Here is a 23,028-nt window from a genome sequence, read left to right as displayed (position 1 = left end):
GAGGCTCGATTTTCGCGGTAAACATATGGTCCATTAGACTCTTTTGCTCAGTTCAATCCCAGGAAGCAGATACGCGAAGGACCCATTAACGTTTTTTTCCTTCCACACAAATCGTCCCGGCCTAATGTATATGCCTGTGTTTTTTGTGCCTTCAGTGTTTGTATTTATATTACATCCAAACAAATATTTGTTTACACCCGAACATTTATTTGTTTGCACCCAAATAAATATTTGTTTGCACCCAAACATATATTTGTTTACACCCAAACATTTATTTGTTTGCAGAACTCAACCATATGTTATGTTTGGGACTGGTTGCAAACAAATATATGTTTGCTGCAAAATATGTTTGGAACATACATATGTTGGAAAGGCCTTTTTTCCTCCGTGTAGAGAATCCGCCTTTATTGATCAAAAATACTTAAAAACATCTTAAGAACTCACTTCCATAAACACAAGCAAAACATGCTGCACCATGCCGTTGCAAAAATCATGACTTCTTTCACGTAAAACGATGTAGTGCGGAATTTTCCTCTCTTCTAATGAGTCTGGACAGTTGTAAGTTAGTAAACTAGAAGAATTTGTCGATTTATTGACAAATAGATGGTAGTATGTTTTTTTTGCAGCAAAGTGGAGTCATTTCCATGGAAAGTCCAATATTTTTCTAAAACACAATTTCAGTTATCCGATATTTTCAGTAATTCGGAGTATTACCAATGCGGAGTAAATAGTGAAAAAATGACCTAAATATTTCATGGTGCATGAACACTATTCAAGTTATCGGATATTTTGCAGTAAAGCGACTTATAGTAAAGCAGAATCTACTGTAAATGTCTTTAAATAAATAATAACATTAGTGAGATAATTTCAATTAGATTCAATATTTATTTGTTCTCCATAGAATACAAGTTTGAAATAATTGACATAAATTAAACATAATTCAAATAATTAAATTCAATCAATACAAAACAAAGGTTAATAATAGAAATTTGATAGAAAAGATTTATAATAACTAAAACAAATGGATATTAAAAACGAAACTATTTCTGATTTCACAATGATATGTAAATGTAGATGAGTCTAAAATAGCATTTGTAAAGTCTATTATAAAAGTTTCCCACGCAATGTACAAATGAATTTCTCTTTTGGAGGTTAGCAGCAGTGCCATGCAAATACATATGTATGTACAAAGTATTATGCACACATACATAAATGTCCTCTATAGACATACGTAAATACATACATACATATAAAATATGGAAAGGATAATAGCTTTGTGTATGAAAATTTGAAATGCGATTTTATGGGTTTTCTGATGCAAACGTTCTTATTATACCTTTGCAACAGAGTAGAACATGTTGTGGTTACATTAACGCTTTGAATAAACTCCCACACTCAGCTAAATGAAATTTTCTGTTGTTGAATACAATTTCCATATATGTATGTATATACATATGTATAACGTTTCCTTTATTGTGTGTGTAAAGGATAATCATATACATTGCCAGGATGGCAACAATGTTACCTTAGTAATCATCATTCAGGATGGGTTGGAAACTATCATAATATTGTGTAGTGTATATGTGTGTGTGTACGTTATGTTATTAAGTATACATTTCAAGGAATATCAATTAATTTTCATAAAAGCTAATTAATTAATTATAATAAAATTAATATTTGTTAAAAGTATATCTAAAATTAAAGTAGGAATCTTAAGTTCAATAATAAATAGTAATTTGTGGAAGTTTAAATGGTAAGATAAATATCAAATTAAAAATCAAATTAAATAATTACATAATTGCATACAATTATCATTGCTTTAGCATCCATTAGATATTTGCTGACATTTACAAATCTGTAAAAAAAAATAAAATAAATATATGAGGTAATTTATTCAACATAGTAAAAGCAATATAAGAGAAGACACAAAAAGAAGGCGAATAAAGACATACAAATAAAAAGACGCAACAATTCCATTGTTAACAGTTTTCAATAGATCGAGTTAACCTCTGTTCTTACGATATCACAAAAATGTTAAGATACATTGTTAAGCGATTTTAAAAGCAAGGCATAATGAAAAATTTACGAATTTACAGCTAATTTGGTTTAAAAACGTTGCTAAAATCTTCAAAATACGTGAAATATGCTGTTATCGTAACACAAATACCCACCAAAGTCGAATGAGTAACATGATAAAAACCAACGTGTGAAATTAAGTATACGCAGTTTGTCAAAGAAATTACCGGTGTCCATTGAACGAGATAGTGATCCGGATCGTTCAATTGAACGATATTGCCCAACTCTAGTTATTACAAGTGCAAGACCATACTTCCTGAGAAAATGATCCTACAGCTGTAAAAAATCGTATGGTACAATGTGTAGTGGCTGGAATGCACAATAACTTTCAAACGGATCAGCCGATATGGATTAGCCTGACATACTGTTCCAAAACCTCTTAGTTTTACGGGACCAACTGAAATGGCACCCAAAATAAGATTCACTTCCAAAATGGAGTATGTTGATCCATTCCTTCGAGCACCTCCTCCGCATCACTTGCCAGATTTAATCCAATATATATTTTTGTCGGAAAGTTCATACGACCAAAAGCGGCCACAATATCTGGAAACCCCCTAATACATAATTATTGGGGAAAAGGATTTTGGTTGCTTAGCCGATATTCGATTTTCTATCGTCCATAGATGAAAGTTTGAAAGTTGATTACCCCAAATGCCAAATTTCAGCCATTTCGTGGGAATATTGAAGCCACAACCTTAAAAATACCGAAAATAGGGACGTGCACTTCTGTGGGGGCAATATGAAGGCGTGGACTTATACCTACAAATGTCAGGTGGAAAGTTTTGCGGCACCAACGAAGTCTAAATATCAATTTTCAGCCAACTGGGTTGTACCGTTCTACGGGGGCTATATAAAGGCGTAAACCTGTACCGACATATTTCGAGGGGAAAGTTGAATACCTCCAACGAAGACTTAATACCAAATTTCAGCCATTTCGATGCGTGGGCCCATACCGACAAATTTCATATGGCAAGTTTTATACCCCAAATGAAGACTAAATATCAAATTTCAGCCATTTCGGTGAAATATCGAGACTACAACCTTCAAAATAGCGCACATCGGGAGGTACCGTTCTATGTAAGCTATATAAAGGCGTGGGACTATACCGACAAAATTCTGGGAAAAAGTTGTATACCCCCAACTAAGAATAAGTACCAAATTTCAGCCATAATGTTATAATGAAGCTAAAACCTTCAAAATACCGAAAGTCGGGATGGTGGTACCGTTCAATGGGGGCTATATCAAAACGTGGACCGATATAGCCCATTTGATTTCAACAGACGAACGGACAGACGGGCATGGTTATATTGACTTAGAATTTTCCCCTGATCAAGAATTATATATTCTTAATTGGGTCTCCGATGATTACTTCGATGTGTTACAAACGGAATGACAAATTTAATTATACCCTCCATATTATGGTGGAGGGTATAAAAATTGTCAATATTCCATAAACAGTAGTTTCTTGCAGGTTCTGGAACAGAGCATTTGTTATATTGTTGTGCAATGGATATGTGCATTGATGTTTGTGTTGCACTTGACAATTACAGTTTACGTACAAATTTCTTTCGTAACCCCAAACCATTTAATAGAGGTTATTGCATATACATACATATGCATGCACATACGAGTACTTATGCATGAGACATCATAAAATATTCAATATTGGAATGCAATATTATTACTATAGAGAATAACATTTTATTCAACTAGAATGTAATATGTAATTCCAAGAATAACAAGTAGATTTAGTTGACCTAACAATGTTCTTAAATGAAATCACTTGAGGACAGGACGTTCAAGGATCTTAGTGGGTACAAATTAATGTAGTGTCTCATGATATCATTATTTAGATGATTCACATAATTAAATATAAACAGTTCATGTGTGAATAGTGCAATTTTAGGCTAATTCTCATAGGAGGGCAGGACTTCTTCTCACAGAAGGGCAGAAGGTATTTTTATAGAAAAGCAGGAGGTTTTAATATAGAAAAGCAGAAGGTCATCTCATAGGAGGGCAGGTGGTCTTCTAATAGAAGAGCAGGGGATATTTTTTTTTTGGAAGGCAGGAGCTCTTCTCACAGAAAAGTAGGTACCATTATTATAAAAAAGACATGGTCTTCTTATAGTAGACGATGAGGTCTACTTATAAAAGACATGGAGGATTTCTTATAGAAGATCTGGAGGTCTTCTTATAGAAAAAAAATTCTTTTGGGAAAAATCTATGCCATATGGCATAGATTGAAATATAAAAAATCTGGCGGCTAAGGCAATGATTGAGCACGATAAAAGACATTTTTCATGATTTTTTTTACAAAAAATGTACCAAACTGTTTTAGAAGATATTGTTTTCATCCGGAAAATCACATCTAGAGATACTTTCGATTTTTTTTTAATATTGCACATTGTTCTGGCAAATGGCCTCCTACGAAACACTGTTTTTACTAAAGGAGTTTTGCGGTGCGCACTGTAGCTCGAAAATGAATAAACCGATTAGTATATATTTTGTGGTATCATTAAGAATCTAATTATTGTATCCTAAAATTTGTAGGTGGCCATAACCCCTTAATGGGTAACCGCTACTTGTCACTTTTAAAAAATCGAAAAAAAAATATTATTGGCATATTTTGAAGTAGTTAGAAGTATAGAGTATGCCGCAACTCGATCGGAGCAAAATTGCCTGGGATATGAGCATTGAAGGGAGCAATTTATTGTGGTTTGTATGTAGAGTGGAAACGTTAAACGCGTGTTTCTCGAAATGACATTTTTGATGTCGGTGCCAACGATAGCTCTACAATAAATCGACCGATCTTCATATGGTTTGGTGAGCTTATTATATACATAAAAAGCTTGTCTTTAAGAGAGACAGATTTTTTTAAAAAAAATTTTTGCCCGAATTTTGGGCTGAAAATTGTCATTTTTTTTTTTTTTTTTGTTAAAATCTAAATTTTGACTTCGACAACACACATTTCTTTAAATAATTTTTTTTAATTTTGTTTCGCTTAAAGACAAGATTATTAGGTTCTTGAAACGCCCACAAAAATAAACGAAGGTCGGCCTATCCGTTTTCAAACTATCGTTGGCACCGCAAAATGCTTTACAAAAAAAGGGTTTCGCAAGTAGCCATTTACCACAAGACTATGCAACATTTTTCAGCAAAAAAAATTCAAGAAGTAGTTTAAGATGTGCTTCTTTAAAAAAAATCATGAAAAATGAGTTTTTTGGCCTGCACAACTAGGGGTAACCCCTTAATCAAAATAAGAATTTTTGTTAATAAAATGTATAAAAGTATAAAATGTCTTTTTTTACAAATTGTGAATCGCACGAGGAACTCTCGCTCTTTGAGACACAACAATGTGTAGGGTCCACCAATCAAATGTTCTTGTTGATTTATTTTGTTATTACACTTCAAAGAAAAATACAAAATTAATAAAAATGGGGTACCAATAAGCATTTTGCCTTAAAACGGGCTTCAAAACTGGAAGAGTTAAAGTACACTTAAGCGAACATTTTGAACTTTTGTAAGACTTGATTTAGGTTTGAGAGAAATATAACGGTTTGCAAAGGTTGGACCAATTTTAAAGCCTTTGGAGCATTATGTCAGAAAGTATGGACTTGCCCATGAAACACATTATATCAATGTAAACAGGACCACAAATAGTATCTTCTGTGAAAAGTATCCACAAACAGTCTCTTAACTACACTTAAGTGAATATTTTGAATTGATCGGAGTGGATTGATGTAGTACATATTCGCAATTGATATATGCCTAGAAGATATGTACATATATTACGATGTGAAAAGTTTGGACTACATCGGTTACTCCCCTCGAGGGTTATCGGGAGCACCATTTTAGGGAAACAACAATGGGATTAAGCCAGACTATTTAAAAAAAAAACAAAATTGCAAACGCTATCCCAATAAAAAAACGCCACAATGTTTCTAATTGAAGACACTGGCACGACGTGTGTTGTTTTTGCTGTAAAGCAGACCAACCAAATTTTTGGTGTGTGCATTCGTTGAAATTCGACGACACATACTAGTGGAAAAGGTTTGAACTGTTTTCGCAGACACTTTCGTCGGAGTTGTATGAGGTTGCCAAGGAAAAACTTTTCATTGAACTTTTTTCTTTGCTTACCTTTATACTTCGAGCTGACGATTGATGTTTGGGTATAAAAAGTTTCTTGTTGAAGAAGTTATTGAAAAATAACTTCGGTGCAGAATATCCACAAACAAGAAACAAGGGAACTGATGAGATCCAGTGGCGTGGATCGAAACTATAGTATTCCCTGCCTTACCCATTGGCGAACAATGCCAAATCTTTTCCACTTATAAAATAGTTGTTTTAAAATATTAACACAACAGCAATGGGATTAAGCCAGACTACTTTGAAAAAACAAAATTGCAAACGCTATCCCAATAAAAAAACGCCACAATGCTGAAAAATTTTGATTTTTTATGGGGTGGTACCAGCAGGAGTGCATCGATATGACTCACCTTCGAATTTAAACTAAGTTTGCACAAAATCTTACGTATTTTTTTCCGGCCAATTATTCTGTTTACGATTGATAGTCATCCCTGTTCCTAACGCGGTCTATTTATAAAAGTTAAAAAAATCTTTTTGAGGCGTATGCATATGTTTTTAGGTTTTTATCCAGAAAAATTTAATGAAAATAGGTGCGTTAATTTTGGGTATATGACATACATATTTAAAAGGTGGCCGTGCTTCAAGTCCCAACTAAGAATATTTGATTGGGCGCAACCACCGTTGTCTTTCAAATTACTTTGCAAGTCGATGCTTTCATAAGATAGCGATTTTAAAACAATAGGCCCTCCGAAATTCATCAACAAATACATATGTAGCCTTTTTAACACATTTCTGAACATTCCTGAACATTCCTGAACATTTTCTGAAATGTGGTCATCAGTTTTCAAGATATAACAAAAAAGTGGGCGTTGCACAGTGTGGCCAAATTCAATATTTTGTGCCAAAAATGCCAAAAATTTTTTTTTAAAAATTTACAAAAATTTTACGTGGAGGGATAGAAAACATTCTAGCTATGAGAGAAAATTAAAAATTTCGTTGGTTGTACCGCTATTTTTGATGTAACGGTACCTATAACATGGACTTTTTTTACGGCAAACGAATACTCAAAAACACAGTGAAATTTGTCGATTTTGTGTGGACCATATTGTCGCGAGTTATTGAAAAATTTTAATGGTTCTTTTTGCTAAACTATAAAACGAAATCTGACGTATTAAAATATGTTTAAAAGTAATTGCATTTGTGTAACACTTCTGTAGAAAACCCGGATTTGTTTTGGAACCTTTTCTACGTATATCTTATATTGGTCTTTTTAAATGGGATATAACTAAAAAGCCCCGCGGTTATCCGCAGTTCTAATAGTACACAAATTTAGAGGAGCTGTTGAGCTATCAATTTCTCAATAAATTAGCTGCGACCACGTGCGACGCCGGGATATAGACCCCCTATAACTGTACCTCCCGATTTTATATATTTTCAGGATTTTACCTACAACAATTATCCGATTTAGTTAAAAATTTAAATATAAGGTTATTTACGAGTACACTATCTCCCTACCAAAAATTGTCAAAGTGGGTCCATTTTTTAATATAGACCCCATACAACGGTACCACCCATTTGAAGAGTTTTTGGTGTTTCTGGCCACATTTGCCAACCAAATTGGCTGAAATTTTATATTTTGGGTTCTCTGCAAGTGAGAATCATTTATTATAAAAGCTGTCAGTGTATGTCCACGTTTTAATATTGTCCCCATATAACGGTACTGCCCCATATTAAGGGTTTTAAACGTTGTGAACACAGTTCCTAACCGAAAGTTGAAATTTCGATTGTTTAGAAATTTTTTAAAGAAGCACAAATAACATCCAATATAACAGGAGTAAGTTTGGAATTAACAACGAGATTTCGAGTTATTTTGGGATGTCTACTGTCTGGTAAATCAATAGATTCGGTAAAGTTTGATGAATACGTGCAAGGTTTATTTAGAAAATTATAGTTGGTATAATATGCCGCCCACTGTACATAAGGTGTTATTTCATGGAAAATCTATAATAGAAGCATGTATACTTCCTATTGGGCAACTATCGGAGGAGGCACAAGAGTCACGTCACAAGGATACAAGGAAATACAGCCACAACTTGACACGCAAGATTTCTAGAATGGCCACAAACGAGGACTTGGTACATCGACTTTTAATATCATCTGATCCATTTATTTGTAGTTTAAGAAAGAATTCAAAAACTAAAAAACATTACTTAAACAGTGAAATATTACCATTTTTACGTTAATTAAATAGTCTTATATGAGTTTATTTGTAGTATTTTTGTTACAGTATACTTTTTACTTGAACTATTTTAAGTTGTTTTTATTAGAGAAAATTCTGTTTTATGTTTTTATTTCTTTAAATCTTTATTTTAAATAACACTTAAAAATTATAAATTCTGATTTAAATACATATATATTACACAAACTTAAAAATGATGAAAAAAAAATTTTATTCAATAAAATTCTGTAGAAGGCGTTGACCGAATATCACGTAACTACATGGAATATAAGTCCACTGTCTGATAAACATCTCCTCCAAATTTCATAGCTCTATCTTTTACCGTTTAGAAAATACAGATTTTTGGCACAAAAATCCCATTTTGGCCACACTGTGCGTTGTTGGGTATTTTGGCTCCAAATATGTACCTAGGGTCAGAATTAATGCTCAAACCGATATGTTCATAAGTTTTGCATATCACTGTGCAACACTGGAGATGCAAACAACTTCTAATGGGCATTTTCTGAAAGTACATATTGAGACTACAAAAACTTTATTTGGGTTTTGTATTGTTAGATCGGGTTTAGATTTTATGGCCTCATCTAAACCGACCTAAAATAAGCCTTTTTTTCAGTGATCGGAGCTTTATCTCCGAAACTAACAATAATTTTGCTTTGCGGTCTTCAGCAATATTATAGCCCCAAAGTAGTAGAACTTATGTCTCAAACAGATGAACTAGGAAAAGCTGCATCTAGAGCATCAAACTCGTTAAAATATAGAAAAATTTACATAATTTCTGGAATTCTGGGCAGTAGCAACTGAACTATTAGGAGTTGAACCAATTAACCATACCAAAAATTTTCCAAATAATGTGACCATGAATTCTTCAGAACATTCTGGAACTCTAAAATGGTTATTTCACGTTGCGTAAGGGGTATTTCATAAAATACCTTCTGCAGAGCTTATTTCAAACAATGTTCACACAGGCTGTTTATTCTCATGTTGGGGATTTCAATGAATTGTTGAAATATTTATCAAATTGTTGTTGAAAAATTTGCTAGAAACAAGGCGATAGAGGCATTTTACAACAATATAATGTTCTGAAGAGTTGTGTATTACATTCCAGCGAATATTTTCCCACAAGGTAACATTAAGAAAAATTTAACATTTTGGGAGATACGCTGCGAAATATACACAAATTATGGAATTTTTAGATACATTATAAAATTTGAGGCAATAAGTGCAGCTTTTCGAGTTCACTATTCCTCCAAATATTTTCTTCTTGCTCTTATCTACAATTTTGCTGCAGAAGTCAAAATAAGATTCGTATTGGTTTCAGAGATACAGCCCCAATTTGTTTTAAAAATTCGGTATTTAACCATGTTTAGATAAGGCCATAAAATCCGAACTCGATCTAAGAAAACAAAACCCAAATATGGTTTCTGTCTATTGGTCCTCTTCAAATTCAAATTCTGGACAGAAGTTGTTTGCACGCGATTGGCTCAAAAATGTTGCACAGTGTATTCCTCCGAATTCATAGAAATAAAGTAGGCGTAAGCCACAAAGAAGTAGATTCTGAAATGCAATAGCCATTTTGAAAATTAATTTTTAAGGCGATACTTCCAAAACTTTTAATTTCTTAATAAGCAAGGAAAGGATCAAAGTCAAGTGGGGCCGACTATATGATACCCAACCCCACCACAATTTCAATATAATTTGGCGAAGTTCTTTCTAGACCAAAGTTCCATCAAATCTGTCAAATTTCATCAAAATGTGTGTCCAATTTTGTGGTCTGTGCATCAAATCATGAAATCGGGCAAATGATTATCTTCCCCATTTTCTTTGCGAATCTGACAATAAATGCTGTCTGGGGCCTAATTACGATATTCGATTCGATCGAGTATTTGCTCGTGAATGAAAAAATCGAACTATGAAAACCTGTTCGCGTCACCAACCGTACATTTACTAAGGTAGATGCATTAGCACTCTGTTACAAAAATGTCAAAAAGTTTTACAAAAAATAGATCATTTCGTACATTTTTCTAGCACAATTTCATTCCGAAATTATTGCCCAAAGTATTGTTCAACGAATTCAACAAACATTTAAATTTTGTTCATTAATAATTTTGTTTTTTAGTTTTTGATTTCAAATAAACACATTTTTATACATATATTCTTTATACAATAGGCCGGGGCGATTTGAAAACCTTAATGGGCCCTTCGCGTTTCTGATTCCTGGGATTGAACTAAGCAAAAAAGTCCACTGGACCATATGACTTCGATGAAAATCGAGCCTCCCGATTCCGACTTGAAGTTTTTATTGACGTTTTTGGATACTCGTATTTTGGCATATAACGGCCAAACCATTGAGATTTGCTATCAAACATACCAAAATTGTAGCCAACACAATAATTAAGAACTCTGTAGTACATCGCAAAAGTATTGGAATTCTCCTTCAGACAGTTTTGGCCTTGAGAAAGTGCACATTTTTCGGAAAATATCGATAAATGACACTGTGCCACAAAAGTTGACCAGAAAAATATTCAAGCGTTCTGTTACAAAATTCTATCGTGTTGGGGACATGGACAACGAAAATGCGTTTGGTTCGTTTTGGTCACTTCGTTTTATTATTTTATAATGGCAAAAGTAGTGAAAATCTGGGTTTCTTACATTTTTAAATTTAAAAGGGCATATCTTCATTTTTCACAACGGATTTCAATTGATCCTTTTTCCTTTTAAAGGGGTGAATAATATCTTTCTAATAAGCTAACTGCCGCAATTTGTCAGAACAAATCCAAAAGTAGCTCAAGATGTGACCTATAAGATGACAACAAAATCTTTAAAAAAAAATTGGTAGATTTCTTGTAAAAAAATCATGAAAATTTTCATTTTTCGTGCTCAATAAGAAAATTTGTAAATATATCGTTTTTCTTGATCGGGGTGCGACCACGGTTGTCTCGAAAATTAATTTGCAAGCCGATGCACTCATAAGTTTAGAAAATATAGCGATTATAAAACAATAGGCCCCCGAAATTTGTAGCATTTTCGCCACGGAAATTTCCTGAACATTTTCTGAAAACTGCATGAAATTAGGTTCAGTAGTTTTGGAAAAATAATGTATTGAAAAGAGTGGGCGTGGAGATCAGTTTTCATTCAGTTTCCGGGATTTTGGCTCCATACATGTACCTAGGGTACACACAACCCCATTGCCTCCTAAAATGTATGCTGAAACCGATATAATCATAAGTTTGGCTTATGGATATAGCGTTTAAAAGACAGGCGTGGGGAAGGTACTCCACCTCCTTCGAAATTCATAAAATATGCATAACAACGCCAAACATTGAGTTTTTGCTGTAAATTTGATGGAAATCAGTTCGGTAGTATTGGAGATATAACATATTTAAAAAAAACATGCGTGGTTGGGTCTTTATGCCCCAGAGAAATACCTAGATTAGTCCGTAATTTTTCAAATCGATGCATGCGTAATTTTTGCAAATATAGGGCTTTTTAAAAAAATATATATCGCATAGGGGAGGTAAAATATGTAGACTGTTTTCTGGGGCCATCCCTGTGCATTTGCTGACAATTTTAGGAAAATCAGTTCAGTAGTTTTCGCGGAAAATATTTAAATTTAAATTTTTAAAAAGCGAACGTGGTAATATTTTCATTCCATAAAAACCTAAGTTGGTTTATGACGGCAATTGATTTTTATTCATAAAAAGATATAGCGTTTCTTAAATATGGCAAAGGTAAGTACCCCGCTCTCTTCGAAATTTAACAAAATTGGTAGCCCATTTTAACCGGGGGTCATCCTTGTACCTTCTCTGACAATTTCGGCAAAATCGGTGCAGTAGTTATTGTAGAAAAGATTAAAATTGAAAATAGAAAAAAGTGGGCGTGGTCAAATTTTCTTTGCATAAAAACCTATGTTGGGTTATGGCGAACATTTCAAAAAAAAAAAAAAAAAAAAAGAATTATCAAAATCCGTTCTCAACTGATGTCATTACCAACGAATGACATTTGATTTTTATTTATATAGATAAACCATTTTTAAAGAAATAGGATAACCGGCGCCAACCCTGTACATTCCCGGACACTTTCAGAAAAATTGGTTCAGTAGTTTTTGTAGAAAAGATAAAAATTGAAAATTGAAAAAAGTGGGCGTGTTCAAATTTTCTTTGTACATAAAACTACATTTGTACATAAAACGAACATTCCAAAAAAAAAGAATTATCAAAATCGATCCAGCCGTTCTCAACTGATGCCATTACCAATGAACGACATTTGATTTTTTTTTTTATAAAGATATACCATTTTTAAAGAAATAGGATATAGGGAAAGTACCCCGCCCCTCCGAAATTTGTAGCCCATTTTAATCGGGGGCCATCACTGAACATTCCCTGACAATTTCAGAAAAATCGGTTCAATAGTTTTTGTAGAAAAGATAAAAATTGAAAATTGAAAAATGTTCTTTGCATAAAAAACTAAGTCGGGCTATGGCGAACATTTGACAAAAAGAATTATCCAAATCGGTCCAGCCGTTCTCAACTGATGCCATTACCAACGAACGATATTTGAGTTTTATTTATAAAGATTATATTCTTTTCATTCATGTTTAGTGTTTTTTTTTTCACAAAATTTTGGTGTTTTCAATACATTTTTCATTTTTGTTTTCAAAATTAACGAGAGAGAGATACCTGCCAAAATAACTTTGATATACAGACTTGCACGCAGGTTAGGGTGGGGCGATTTGAACACCACCACGGGCGCCTGGATTTTCTGATTATTGGGATTGTACTGAGCAAAAAAGTCCACTAGACTATATGTCTACGGTGAAAATCGAGCCCTTGGATTTTGACTTGAAGTTTTTTTCAAGGTTTTTTGGATATTTTGGCATATATGTAACAGCCAAACCACTGAGGTTTTCGATCCAACACAAAGACAAAAATTGTAGCAAGACAATAATTAAGAACTCTCTAGTACACAGCAAAAGCAGTGTACTAAGAACGCAAAAGGAAATTTTCAGGATAGGTCAAGTTTCTGAGATACGTTTTGGCCAAAATATCCATGAAAAAAAAATTCAAGTCAAAATCCGGGGGCTCGATTTTCACCGTAGACATATGGTCTAGTTGACTTTTTTGCTCAGTACAATCCCAAGAATCAGAAACTCCATGCGCCCACTATCACTTTTTTCATTCCATACAAATCGCCCCGGCCTAACGCAGGTATTCGATTTTTGTTTCTAGATTTGTGCGCGAATTGGAAACAATGGACAAGAAATGTAACTGCAATGAAAGAGAATACAAAACAACCGTTTACACTTCATTCATGTTCTGCAGTTGTTCCAAAAATGTTTGTGTTTCTAATAATTTTTTATTTTGCAATGTACAAGAATGGTTGTTCTCGCACTAAATTTTGTGTGGAAAATGAAGTAATTAATTTGTAATTTGGGTCGAACAATCAACAGGGAGCTAATTACCGTCAGTATGAACAAGTCATAAGATGATTCGAATTTAAAAATTACTTTCAAGCTCCAGTTTTTGTAGGAAATGATTGATTGAACAGAATTCAAATATTTTCCAAAAAGCAGAAGTTTGGTGGTAGTTCGTCTTAGTGAAACAGGCGATTAATTTTTTCTAAAGGTTTATCACAACTGAAACCGATTGAAATCTGGTTGGAAAGAAATGTCTCTAGTTTTTCCTACTATTTCATTTCATTCAATCTTGTTTTCCGGTATTTTATAGGTATATGAATATTTTATGTCAACCTTTTTTTGTCAAAATTAATGCTACCCTCTCTTTAATACCCAATTCAAAAGCCATGGTGAAGGTAAAACAACTTTACGAAGCAACTATTTTTGTTAACCAATCAATAAATTGCAAAACATGTATTCGAAGGAAAGACTTTAAAATTAATACCTTGGGATAAAAAGGGTAACGAAAAAACTTGCTGACCCTTGATCATAACGGTTGGGTGTAAATAAACATTTGAACTAACCGAACTGGGAATAAGAAGGGGAGGATGATAAATAAAAAGAAGTGTTGTATTTTGTTGTTATTTTATATTTTATCAATATTGCTTTTATTTGTTTTGTTCTTTTTCATTTTGTTTGAGTTATATATTGTATATTTTATATAGTTAGTTGTATGTATGTATAATACTATGCTCATTTTGTTTTATAAATATGTATTTTTTAATATTGTGTTATTTTATTTTTTATTCTGAGATTTCTTTTACAATTACTTTGTATAATAATGTTTTCTTTGTTTTGTTTTTATTTTCTTAATAATTTGCTTTGTAATGTATATTTGTTTTAATTATATTCATAATGAGTTATTGTTGTTTTATCTACGCTAAATATTTTCTTATATTTTTCTAATTTTTTTATTACATCATTTTTTCTTATGTGTATATTATCCTTTTTTAAACTAGTTAACAATGTATTATTTAGTTAATAACAATTCATTCATTTGATCAGTTTTATTATTATTATTTCATTAGAACTAAAAAAGAGTTCCAAAATGTAAATTAGCTATTGCTTGTTTACTTCACTTTTTCATTTGTAACTTTTTCTTAAATTATATGTTTGATAATATATAAAAATAATGAAACAATGAAAAACTTCAACCAATACAAAATCATACATTGAAGTGTTACTTTTGTTGTAGTGTCACAGGTATTTCTGAAACCTCGTGTTTGTGTTCATATTTTCCATGTCAATTGTTACCTAATTAATTTCTAAAAAACGGAAAGAGATTTTGCGGTTTCATGCCCAGTTGTTCTCAATTTAAAACTTAAAAGAACATATTTTGATTTTTCAATAATTTCACATTTTTAAATATTTCTTAAAAATTTTGTTTTCTAATTTGTTTTTGTTTGTTGTTTTTTAAGGCAAAATTTGAATTCAGCTAAAAATTGCACCAATTTTTGTTTTTACACTTCAATGTTTAAATAAATATTTGTAGTAATTTGTTAATTATTTATTTTTAAAAAAATGGTAGCTATTATTTTATTCAATTAAATATTGTGTATATAAGAGTTTAACAATTTTTGTATATTTTCAACAAAGAAAATGTTTATCGTTGTTTGTTGGATTTTTGATATTTGTTATATGTTTTGTTTTTTATGTCTATATATGTATGTAATTTAATATTTTTGTATGAAGGTTCTTTTATAATTGTTCTATGAAAATAAGGTCTTTTTCTTATACTTTTTGTATTGTTTCGAAGAATTTAAACAAATGTTTTTTAAAGAATTTTGTGAATTACAAAATATGTTAAGGTTGGGAAATCGAATGCAGGCCGTTTATCACTTGTATTAAATATACGTTCACACTGGAGAATGGAATCACCAGTTAAAATATGCAGTGAAAAAGCCAAACAACTGTACAAAATGTCTTTAAATGTAAATATGTAAAATTTTCGCGAAAATGCGACTGTGAAGCAACGGTCAATCACATGCATGTTGACTATTATCTCCGGCCATATTTCTTCAATAAAACGCATTTTACACTTGCACTTAAAACAGATGTTTTGGGAGTTTACGTCATTTATTTGACAGATATTGTATGGAATTGAAAACTTAAATGATGCATGTTTTATAAAACATGTTAAATGTAAAATGCATTTAAAGAAAGCAATTTTCGTGTAAAGCATAGTCTTGCGGAATCTGAAACTACATAATATTTAATAAATTCGTTCAGAAAAATATTGCAATTTTCAATAGACAATTTTTAAAATGAAGCATATTTTTAGGATCAGTATTTAAACGAACAGTAATGCCAACTTGTAACAATTTCCCACGTGTGGCGATTTTAAATGTTTACTTCTTATTTAAATTTCTGCAATTATATAGAAATTACGAATGTCCAGAAAACTACCTTATCACACACCTGCACTTCAATAGGAACTCTCACTCAGAATTTGAGATCTCGTTGTAAATCAGTTATTCGGTTGCGTTTAGATGTCATACCATGCGACCATATTGGTTTTAATTGTTCTGTTCCAGAATCTACCATATTTAATTTTGACAAATTTATGAAGACACAAACCGTCAAAATTTTAAAAATAGTACCCCATGACAGTTTCTCGAACATATCAAATATTTTATTGTGTTATGTGTGGAAAGTTTGGATTTTCTTCCAATAATAAAAATATTGTTTTATTAACAAAATCACATTTAATTTCATATTTTTATGATTTTATTTAAAAAATCGCACATTTCCATTATTTCTCAATCAACGAAAGTCCCGGTCCACACAAGAGTAAATTTAATTTAAAAATTTCATGAAATTAGGTGTTCTTAAGCCGAAGTCCCCATTACAGCAATTTCATGATTTTACTCTACTATGGAACTCGATCTAGAGACGCGTAATTTCTTGTTAAAATTTCAAAATTACTCTAGTGTGGCCCGGGACAAACCAATTATTAACAAAGTATTGCCACGTTATTTTTTTATTGTAAATTTGTAAAAACTAAACAATCTGGCATTACGAATGTAAAAGATTGAAGAAACAAAAGAAGAAATAACTCAAACAAAGTATTTTTCAACGTTATGTTTATTACTTTGTGTCTCGATTACAGAAACAATAGAAACATTGAAATTCCAATACAAATTAACTTTAATTTCGCACAAACAAACTTTCTTTTAACAGAATATTTTCACAATTCCCACTTCTACACTATTTTCTAATCATACGTTTTTGTTTTGTTTCTTTTAATTCTTCTAATGTTGCCATATTTATACTAAATAATACGATTTTTGAAATTCATCAAATCGATCGGAATCTGAAGAAGCTAAAATAAAAACAATCGAAATGAAATTACGGAATTGAAACCATTCCAATCGGAATTTGTGACATGCCTGTATGTATCCAATCTCTATAAATTTGGTTTCATATTTTTCTACGTATTGTCTAGATTTCGCACATATTTGCTAATTTATTTTCTGGGGGTTTGTACGGACTCTGAGACAGGATAATTTGGATTTACTTCAATATTTGTTTATTATTTGTTGATTTTCCGCGAAAATAATAATAAATTTAGTAAATATTTAAACTCAGGCCGATAGCCCTAGTTGCTAGTGCTTTTTTATATTTTTTTATTATGATTTTTAATTGTAATAAATATTTCGAAAATAAAAAATAAAAATAATAAAAAAATATTTAAACTCTACGAATAGATATGGAATACTGTTAACGATTTATGCATAATTTTTCTCATAACAACAAATAAGACATTTTTTGAACGCGAACAGATTTGAAACCTGCATTTTTTCCTTAAACTCTGTACCAACAAGTAAAAAAGTGTCAGTCGAGTGCTTTGCCGACAGATATATACCCTCAGCCAATGTGAAGCGAAACTTTCACCTCCTGACAGATCGAATGTATTTAAGGTCTCTTCAGAATTTTGTGGCTCTTTTTGGACATTTGAACTTGCCGACAAAAATGTGGATTAGGAATTAACTGCACAAAGACACAAATGTTAAACTTTTGTGGGGAGGTACCCTTAGAGAGGACCGATATGAGCCATTTTATAAGCTAAACTAAATTTTGGTAAATTATTAGGAGATCGAAAGTTTGGACCAAATTAGTTGCCCCATTCCAGTGATATTGTCTTAGCATTTTAGTGACATTTTTAAATATTGGGGAGAAGTACCGAAAGTTGTGGACCGATATTGTCCGTGAAAAGTTTGGATATAATATGACGAAGACCAAATGTTGGACCAAATCGGTTGAACAGTTCGAGAGTTATCGTGCTCTCCGAACGCCAAATATGGTGGCATAGGGGTTTTTACACCATCCGGGCTGTTTTCCCAAGAGATATTGACTTGCCCCTGAAAAAACTTTTACCGTCGTAATGGATGTAGCTACTGCAAATCGCTTCAAAAAAAATCAAAGTGATTCGAGAGCAGGTCTTAAAGTGAAATGATCCGAAATTTTGTGTGAGAGATACCAGAAGGAGTAGACGAATATAGTCCATATTCAAAGCTGATCTACATCTGGTAGATATATTAGGATGTGCAAAGTATGGATTACATCGGTCATTCTTTTCAAGATTTATCGTGCGCAAAATTTTTCCGAACATTTTTGAAGTTTTGTGGAGGAGGTACCTGAAGGAGTGGACCGATATAGCACATCTTCGGATTTAAACTATGTTTTGATAAAATATTACGAAGGCCAACTTTTGAATCGAATCGGCAGATCCGTTCGAAAGTTATCTTGCGCTCCAACCACCTCACACGGTCTTATAGGTCTTTTTTGTACCTTTCAGGCTATTTTCTCAGGAAGTATGGACTTGCCCCTGATGAAGCTTATACCGTTAGATGGGGGGGGGGCAATTTTGTGTGGGAGGTACCCGAAGGAATGGACCGATTGAGTCCATATTGGAACCTCATCTAAGTCTGGGAGAAATTTCACGATGTGCAAAGTATGGACCAAATCGGTTACTTCCTTCAAGAGTTATCGTGGTCACAAATTTTCCGAACATTTCCGAACTTTTGTGGGGGAGGTACCGGAAGGTGTGGACCGATATAACCCATCTTCGAACTTAAACTAAGTTTGGACAAAATATTGCGAAAGCCAAATTTTGGACCAAATCGGTTCATCCGTTCGAGAGTTATCGTGCGCACCAGCCAGCCAGACAGACGGACGGACATTGCTAAATCGACTCCAAATTGTCTGAAACACATTTCGTCCAAACATACTTGGGGTCTAAAACCATTATTTCGATCAGGCACATTTTGCTGAGGGTATAAAAATTGTAGATGTGCTCGCAAACAATTTTTTAATTTTTTCAAATGGAATTGCAAAGGAATTTTGGTTTTTACCATATAACGAATAAAGCTATTTCTTCCAATGTCATTTTTATTCGTTTTCTTATACACAAAAAAACTGTTGAAAACGATCACGGTAGTAAGCAACAAAAATTTTGACCTCGCGGGTAGATTTTCAAACGAATTGTTTTTACAATTTTGTATATTTTTTAAATATCTTATACAAATAAAAGACAATGTGTTTATATTTGTATGTAGATGTGCTCGCAAACAAAAACGGCTGAACCGATTTTCCTGAAAATTTCAGAGCTCTACATTCTCTGAAATTTTTGGAGCCCCGTGGTGATAATAGACTATATATTTTGTTGAATTTTGGAGAGGGAGGGGTACCTCCCCATTGCCGTATTTTTTAACAACTATACTTTAGCACGACCACTTTTTAAATGTTTTTAAAAATGTTATATATCCAAAACTACCTAAACGATTTTCCTGAAAATTTCAGAGAATGTACAGGGAGGGCCTGTGGTGAAAACATGTTACATATATTTTATTGAATTTCGCAGGGGGGCGGGGTACCTCCCCTATGGTGGTTGTGTCTCCGACCCTAGGTACTCATTTGAGGCCGAATAGCTTTAAAAAGTCAATATTTAACCATGTTTAAATGGGGCCACAAAAACCCCAACTAGGGTTTTTGTCGTTTGGGTCTGTACTTTCAAAAAATCTTCAGCTAAAATTGTTTGTACAAGATTACCTTAAAAATTTTGCACAGTGTTATCAGAGTTAAAATCAAGATTTCTTTCCATATTAATAAATGACTAACATTTTTTGAATAATAAAGAAATCTATTAAATCTGGAATTTTATTTCGAACTGTGTGCCAATATGTTGGACTCGCAATGGATAAAAATTAACATCCTGTTTCTAGAATTGATTTATAGAGTTCGTTGCCTTTTGGAGTATTCAATCGGGGCACCCAAAAAGTGTTTTTGGCGTTAAAATCTCCAGCCAGTATAAATTAGGAGTCGTGTCTTCTTATAAGTTGCTTATAGTCAATGGATTTTATTGTGGTGCATGGAGGGCTATACTCAGAGGTTATTTGAAGATTCTCAAACCCAGTCTTTATCTTTGCTGTTGTTGCTTGATATTATGACTGAATTTTAAAAACATTGTTCAAAAAGAAATTTTTCGGAAGGGATATACATTTATCATTAAAGAAAACTGAAATATAGACAATTTCGATTCCACAAGTCGATAATCTAGACCGTATTTTAGTTGCGGCGCTTTTAAGGCTATAGAGAACAATCGCAATATACTCGGAAGTTTGTAAATTCTATTGTATTGCTTGGCTCGAGGTTATGTAATAAGTTGTTTAAGATAACAAATAAGATAAGAGGGACAAGATGTTGTCTGTACTAATCACTATATTTTTCTTATATTTTTTTAAAATGGAAATTGAATACTATGTAGAATATTAAATTCTATATTAACTTTAACCTAAATAGATAGTACTCACTCTTAAACACAATCAAACTTAATGTTTTTCTAAACCCCCAAGGAGTATAATGTTACACATTTTCTCCTTTATCGATTAGTAGGAAATATAAAATTATTACAAAAAGCCTAAATTTGATTATAGTCATTATTTTGTTTTCTTACACATTCAGGATGACATGTCATCAGTCAGTAATCTCAGACCCATATGCGGCATATATATACTCGTATGTATATCCAACATTCAATCCCCTTCCTCCTCCAATCCTTGCAAATGTTATCTACACATTGAGTTAAGTGAAGAAAATTTGTAAAAATAACTTCGGAAAGTCACCCACCCCAGCATCCATTGCTTTTGAATTTCCCCTCCTCCTTAAAATAACTCTTGTTAAAAGGTGACTGTAATCAATCACTATGCCATCCTTTGCAGTAATGGATTCCCGTACCATAGGGCGTTTTGTTGTTGATACAAAAGTTATTTTCTGTTGTGTTTCCAAACAAAGTTATTTACACAAGATTTATACTTGGTTCCCCCGAGTGCCAACATCTTTTTTCTTCATAGTCCTCATCGATTATGTATTTATTTTTTATTGCTTCCATTTGCTATGTATTGGTGCAAAAGCTATGTTCGTATAGATATTTCAAAAGGGGACTTAAGTTTATTTTCTCCACAACTTTATTAAGCTTAAAAAAAAGACTCAAACGGACCTTTCATTAAGGCCTAAGAGATGGGATTTTCTTGTTATAAAATAATTTGCAGTAAATTCTACAGCCCTAATGGACTATCGATTAGAAAATAAATACCATAAAAAAGAAATACCATAGTTTGATTGATTTTCCATGGGGGAAAAAGAATATATACTATGATTGAATGGCACAAAAAAGAGCAACAATAATTTAAGACAGATTGTAATGATTTTGGCAAAACAATATTATGGAGTACAAATATTGCACTTATTGTACAACCAAATGCGATGGTCATTTGTGGCTAGAAGTAATGAAATAATTGTTGTGTAAACTAACTTAAAAATCCAGTAAAAATTTACCTGTCGTCGGTTGCAAATATCGATTACAAAGCACAGTTAATATGTATGAAGAAACCATATGTATCTGCATACTGCTATCGAGATCTCTCATTGCTTCAAGACGCGCTTTCTAAAACATAACCGCATTAACAGCCAAATGCATTTCCAAAATGAAGCAACTGCATAAAAGTATGTTTTTACTAATCTCATTACACAATTCGTTCGAAATATAGGACTGTTCGATAACAAAAAAAAATTTTACCAACTTTTTAAAATGCTGTTCGATAACAAACTTGTTTAGTAAATGAGAAGTACTTACAAGAACTTGCAAGTACTTTACTTGTTATTGAACAGACCTATTGTTAAACTTCTGTTTTTGTTAAAGATTTTTGTTTGATTGAAAACGAAAAAGGAATGAAATATTTTTCAAAACACAAAAGTTTGGTGGTGATTCCATTGACTATGGTTTCAAATTGTTTGAGAAGAATTGGCCATGTGTTCCAATATTTTATCCAATAAAAAGTAGGCCGATTCCTTAACCTTGAATTTGTCATTCACAACATTAAAATAATTGGTCTGTTCCAGTACTGCAGGAAGCTACTATTTGTTCGATATCGTAAAGGAAAATTTGTTATCGTAGTAAAAAATAGTAGCTTCTTGCAGGTTCTGGAACAGGCATAATCTAGACGTACTACTACAATTCACTTTAAATTCATCATCTTGTCATTTCTGTGATGATTTTAACAAATGGTGGAATTATTTGTTCTTTAAAAAAAAGTCTTATTATTCGTTACTTCATATTCCTTTTTTCATATGTGTATAATCTAAATGAAATACATATACATACATGTATATTGTATATATGTATATAAATATATTATTGCTTTTTTTCTTATACAATATTATTTTTGTTCGGTTTTTTTATTTTCCGTTCCTTATAATAAAAACAACAAATATACTAGCAAAAATTGCATTGTTTCTCGTTCTTATTGAAGAGCATTATTATTAAAGTTTACTTTCATTGTAATTATATTCTATATTTTTTTTTTGTATTTTTTAATTATTTTTATTGAAAAATACAATAACTATTTTGAGTCGTTTGAGTTTGTTTAAAACACTCTTTTCTTTGCTTTTTTTTTGTTTCTTGTAACCAAATGCCCAATTTTTAGCTACAAACATTTTGTATAATTTTTTCTTGTTAAGAATTGGTAGTTAAATTATTGTTTCACTAGAACTGAAGAAGAGTATGTTAAGAACTAATGATTAGAATACATTAAGTACTCATGTTGAAGTTAAATAAATTATGAAACTCAATACTTGAAAAACATTTTTAATAAAATAAGCATTTGGTATTCTTCGG

At 32.2% G+C, this 23,028-nt stretch overlaps 1 protein-coding gene across 4 annotated transcripts in view; it reads right to left on the bottom strand.

The window, feature by feature from the left end:
• Nucleotides 1-860: 860 nt before the first annotated feature.
• The window catches only part of bol (boule homolog, RNA binding protein), a 335,751-nt gene continuing 313,583 nt past the window's right edge, over nt 861-23,028 (bottom strand). For all 4 annotated transcript variants that reach the window (XM_073984028.1, XM_073984027.1, XM_073984026.1 and 1 more), the window contains one exon: nt 861-1,855. In XM_073984028.1, coding sequence (XP_073840129.1) covers nt 1,848-1,855 — 8 coding nt within the window. In that variant the 3' untranslated portion in view covers nt 861-1,847. The remainder of the gene's footprint in view (nt 1,856-23,028) is intronic.

This window comes from Musca autumnalis, unplaced genomic scaffold (genome assembly GCF_047663935.1).
Source record: "Musca autumnalis isolate F117 unplaced genomic scaffold, ASM4766393v1 scaffold_4, whole genome shotgun sequence".
Taxonomy (NCBI): domain Eukaryota; kingdom Metazoa; phylum Arthropoda; class Insecta; order Diptera; family Muscidae; genus Musca; species Musca autumnalis.
Note: the sequence above shows the minus strand (reverse complement) of the source record. Positions and strands in the feature narration are given on the sequence as shown.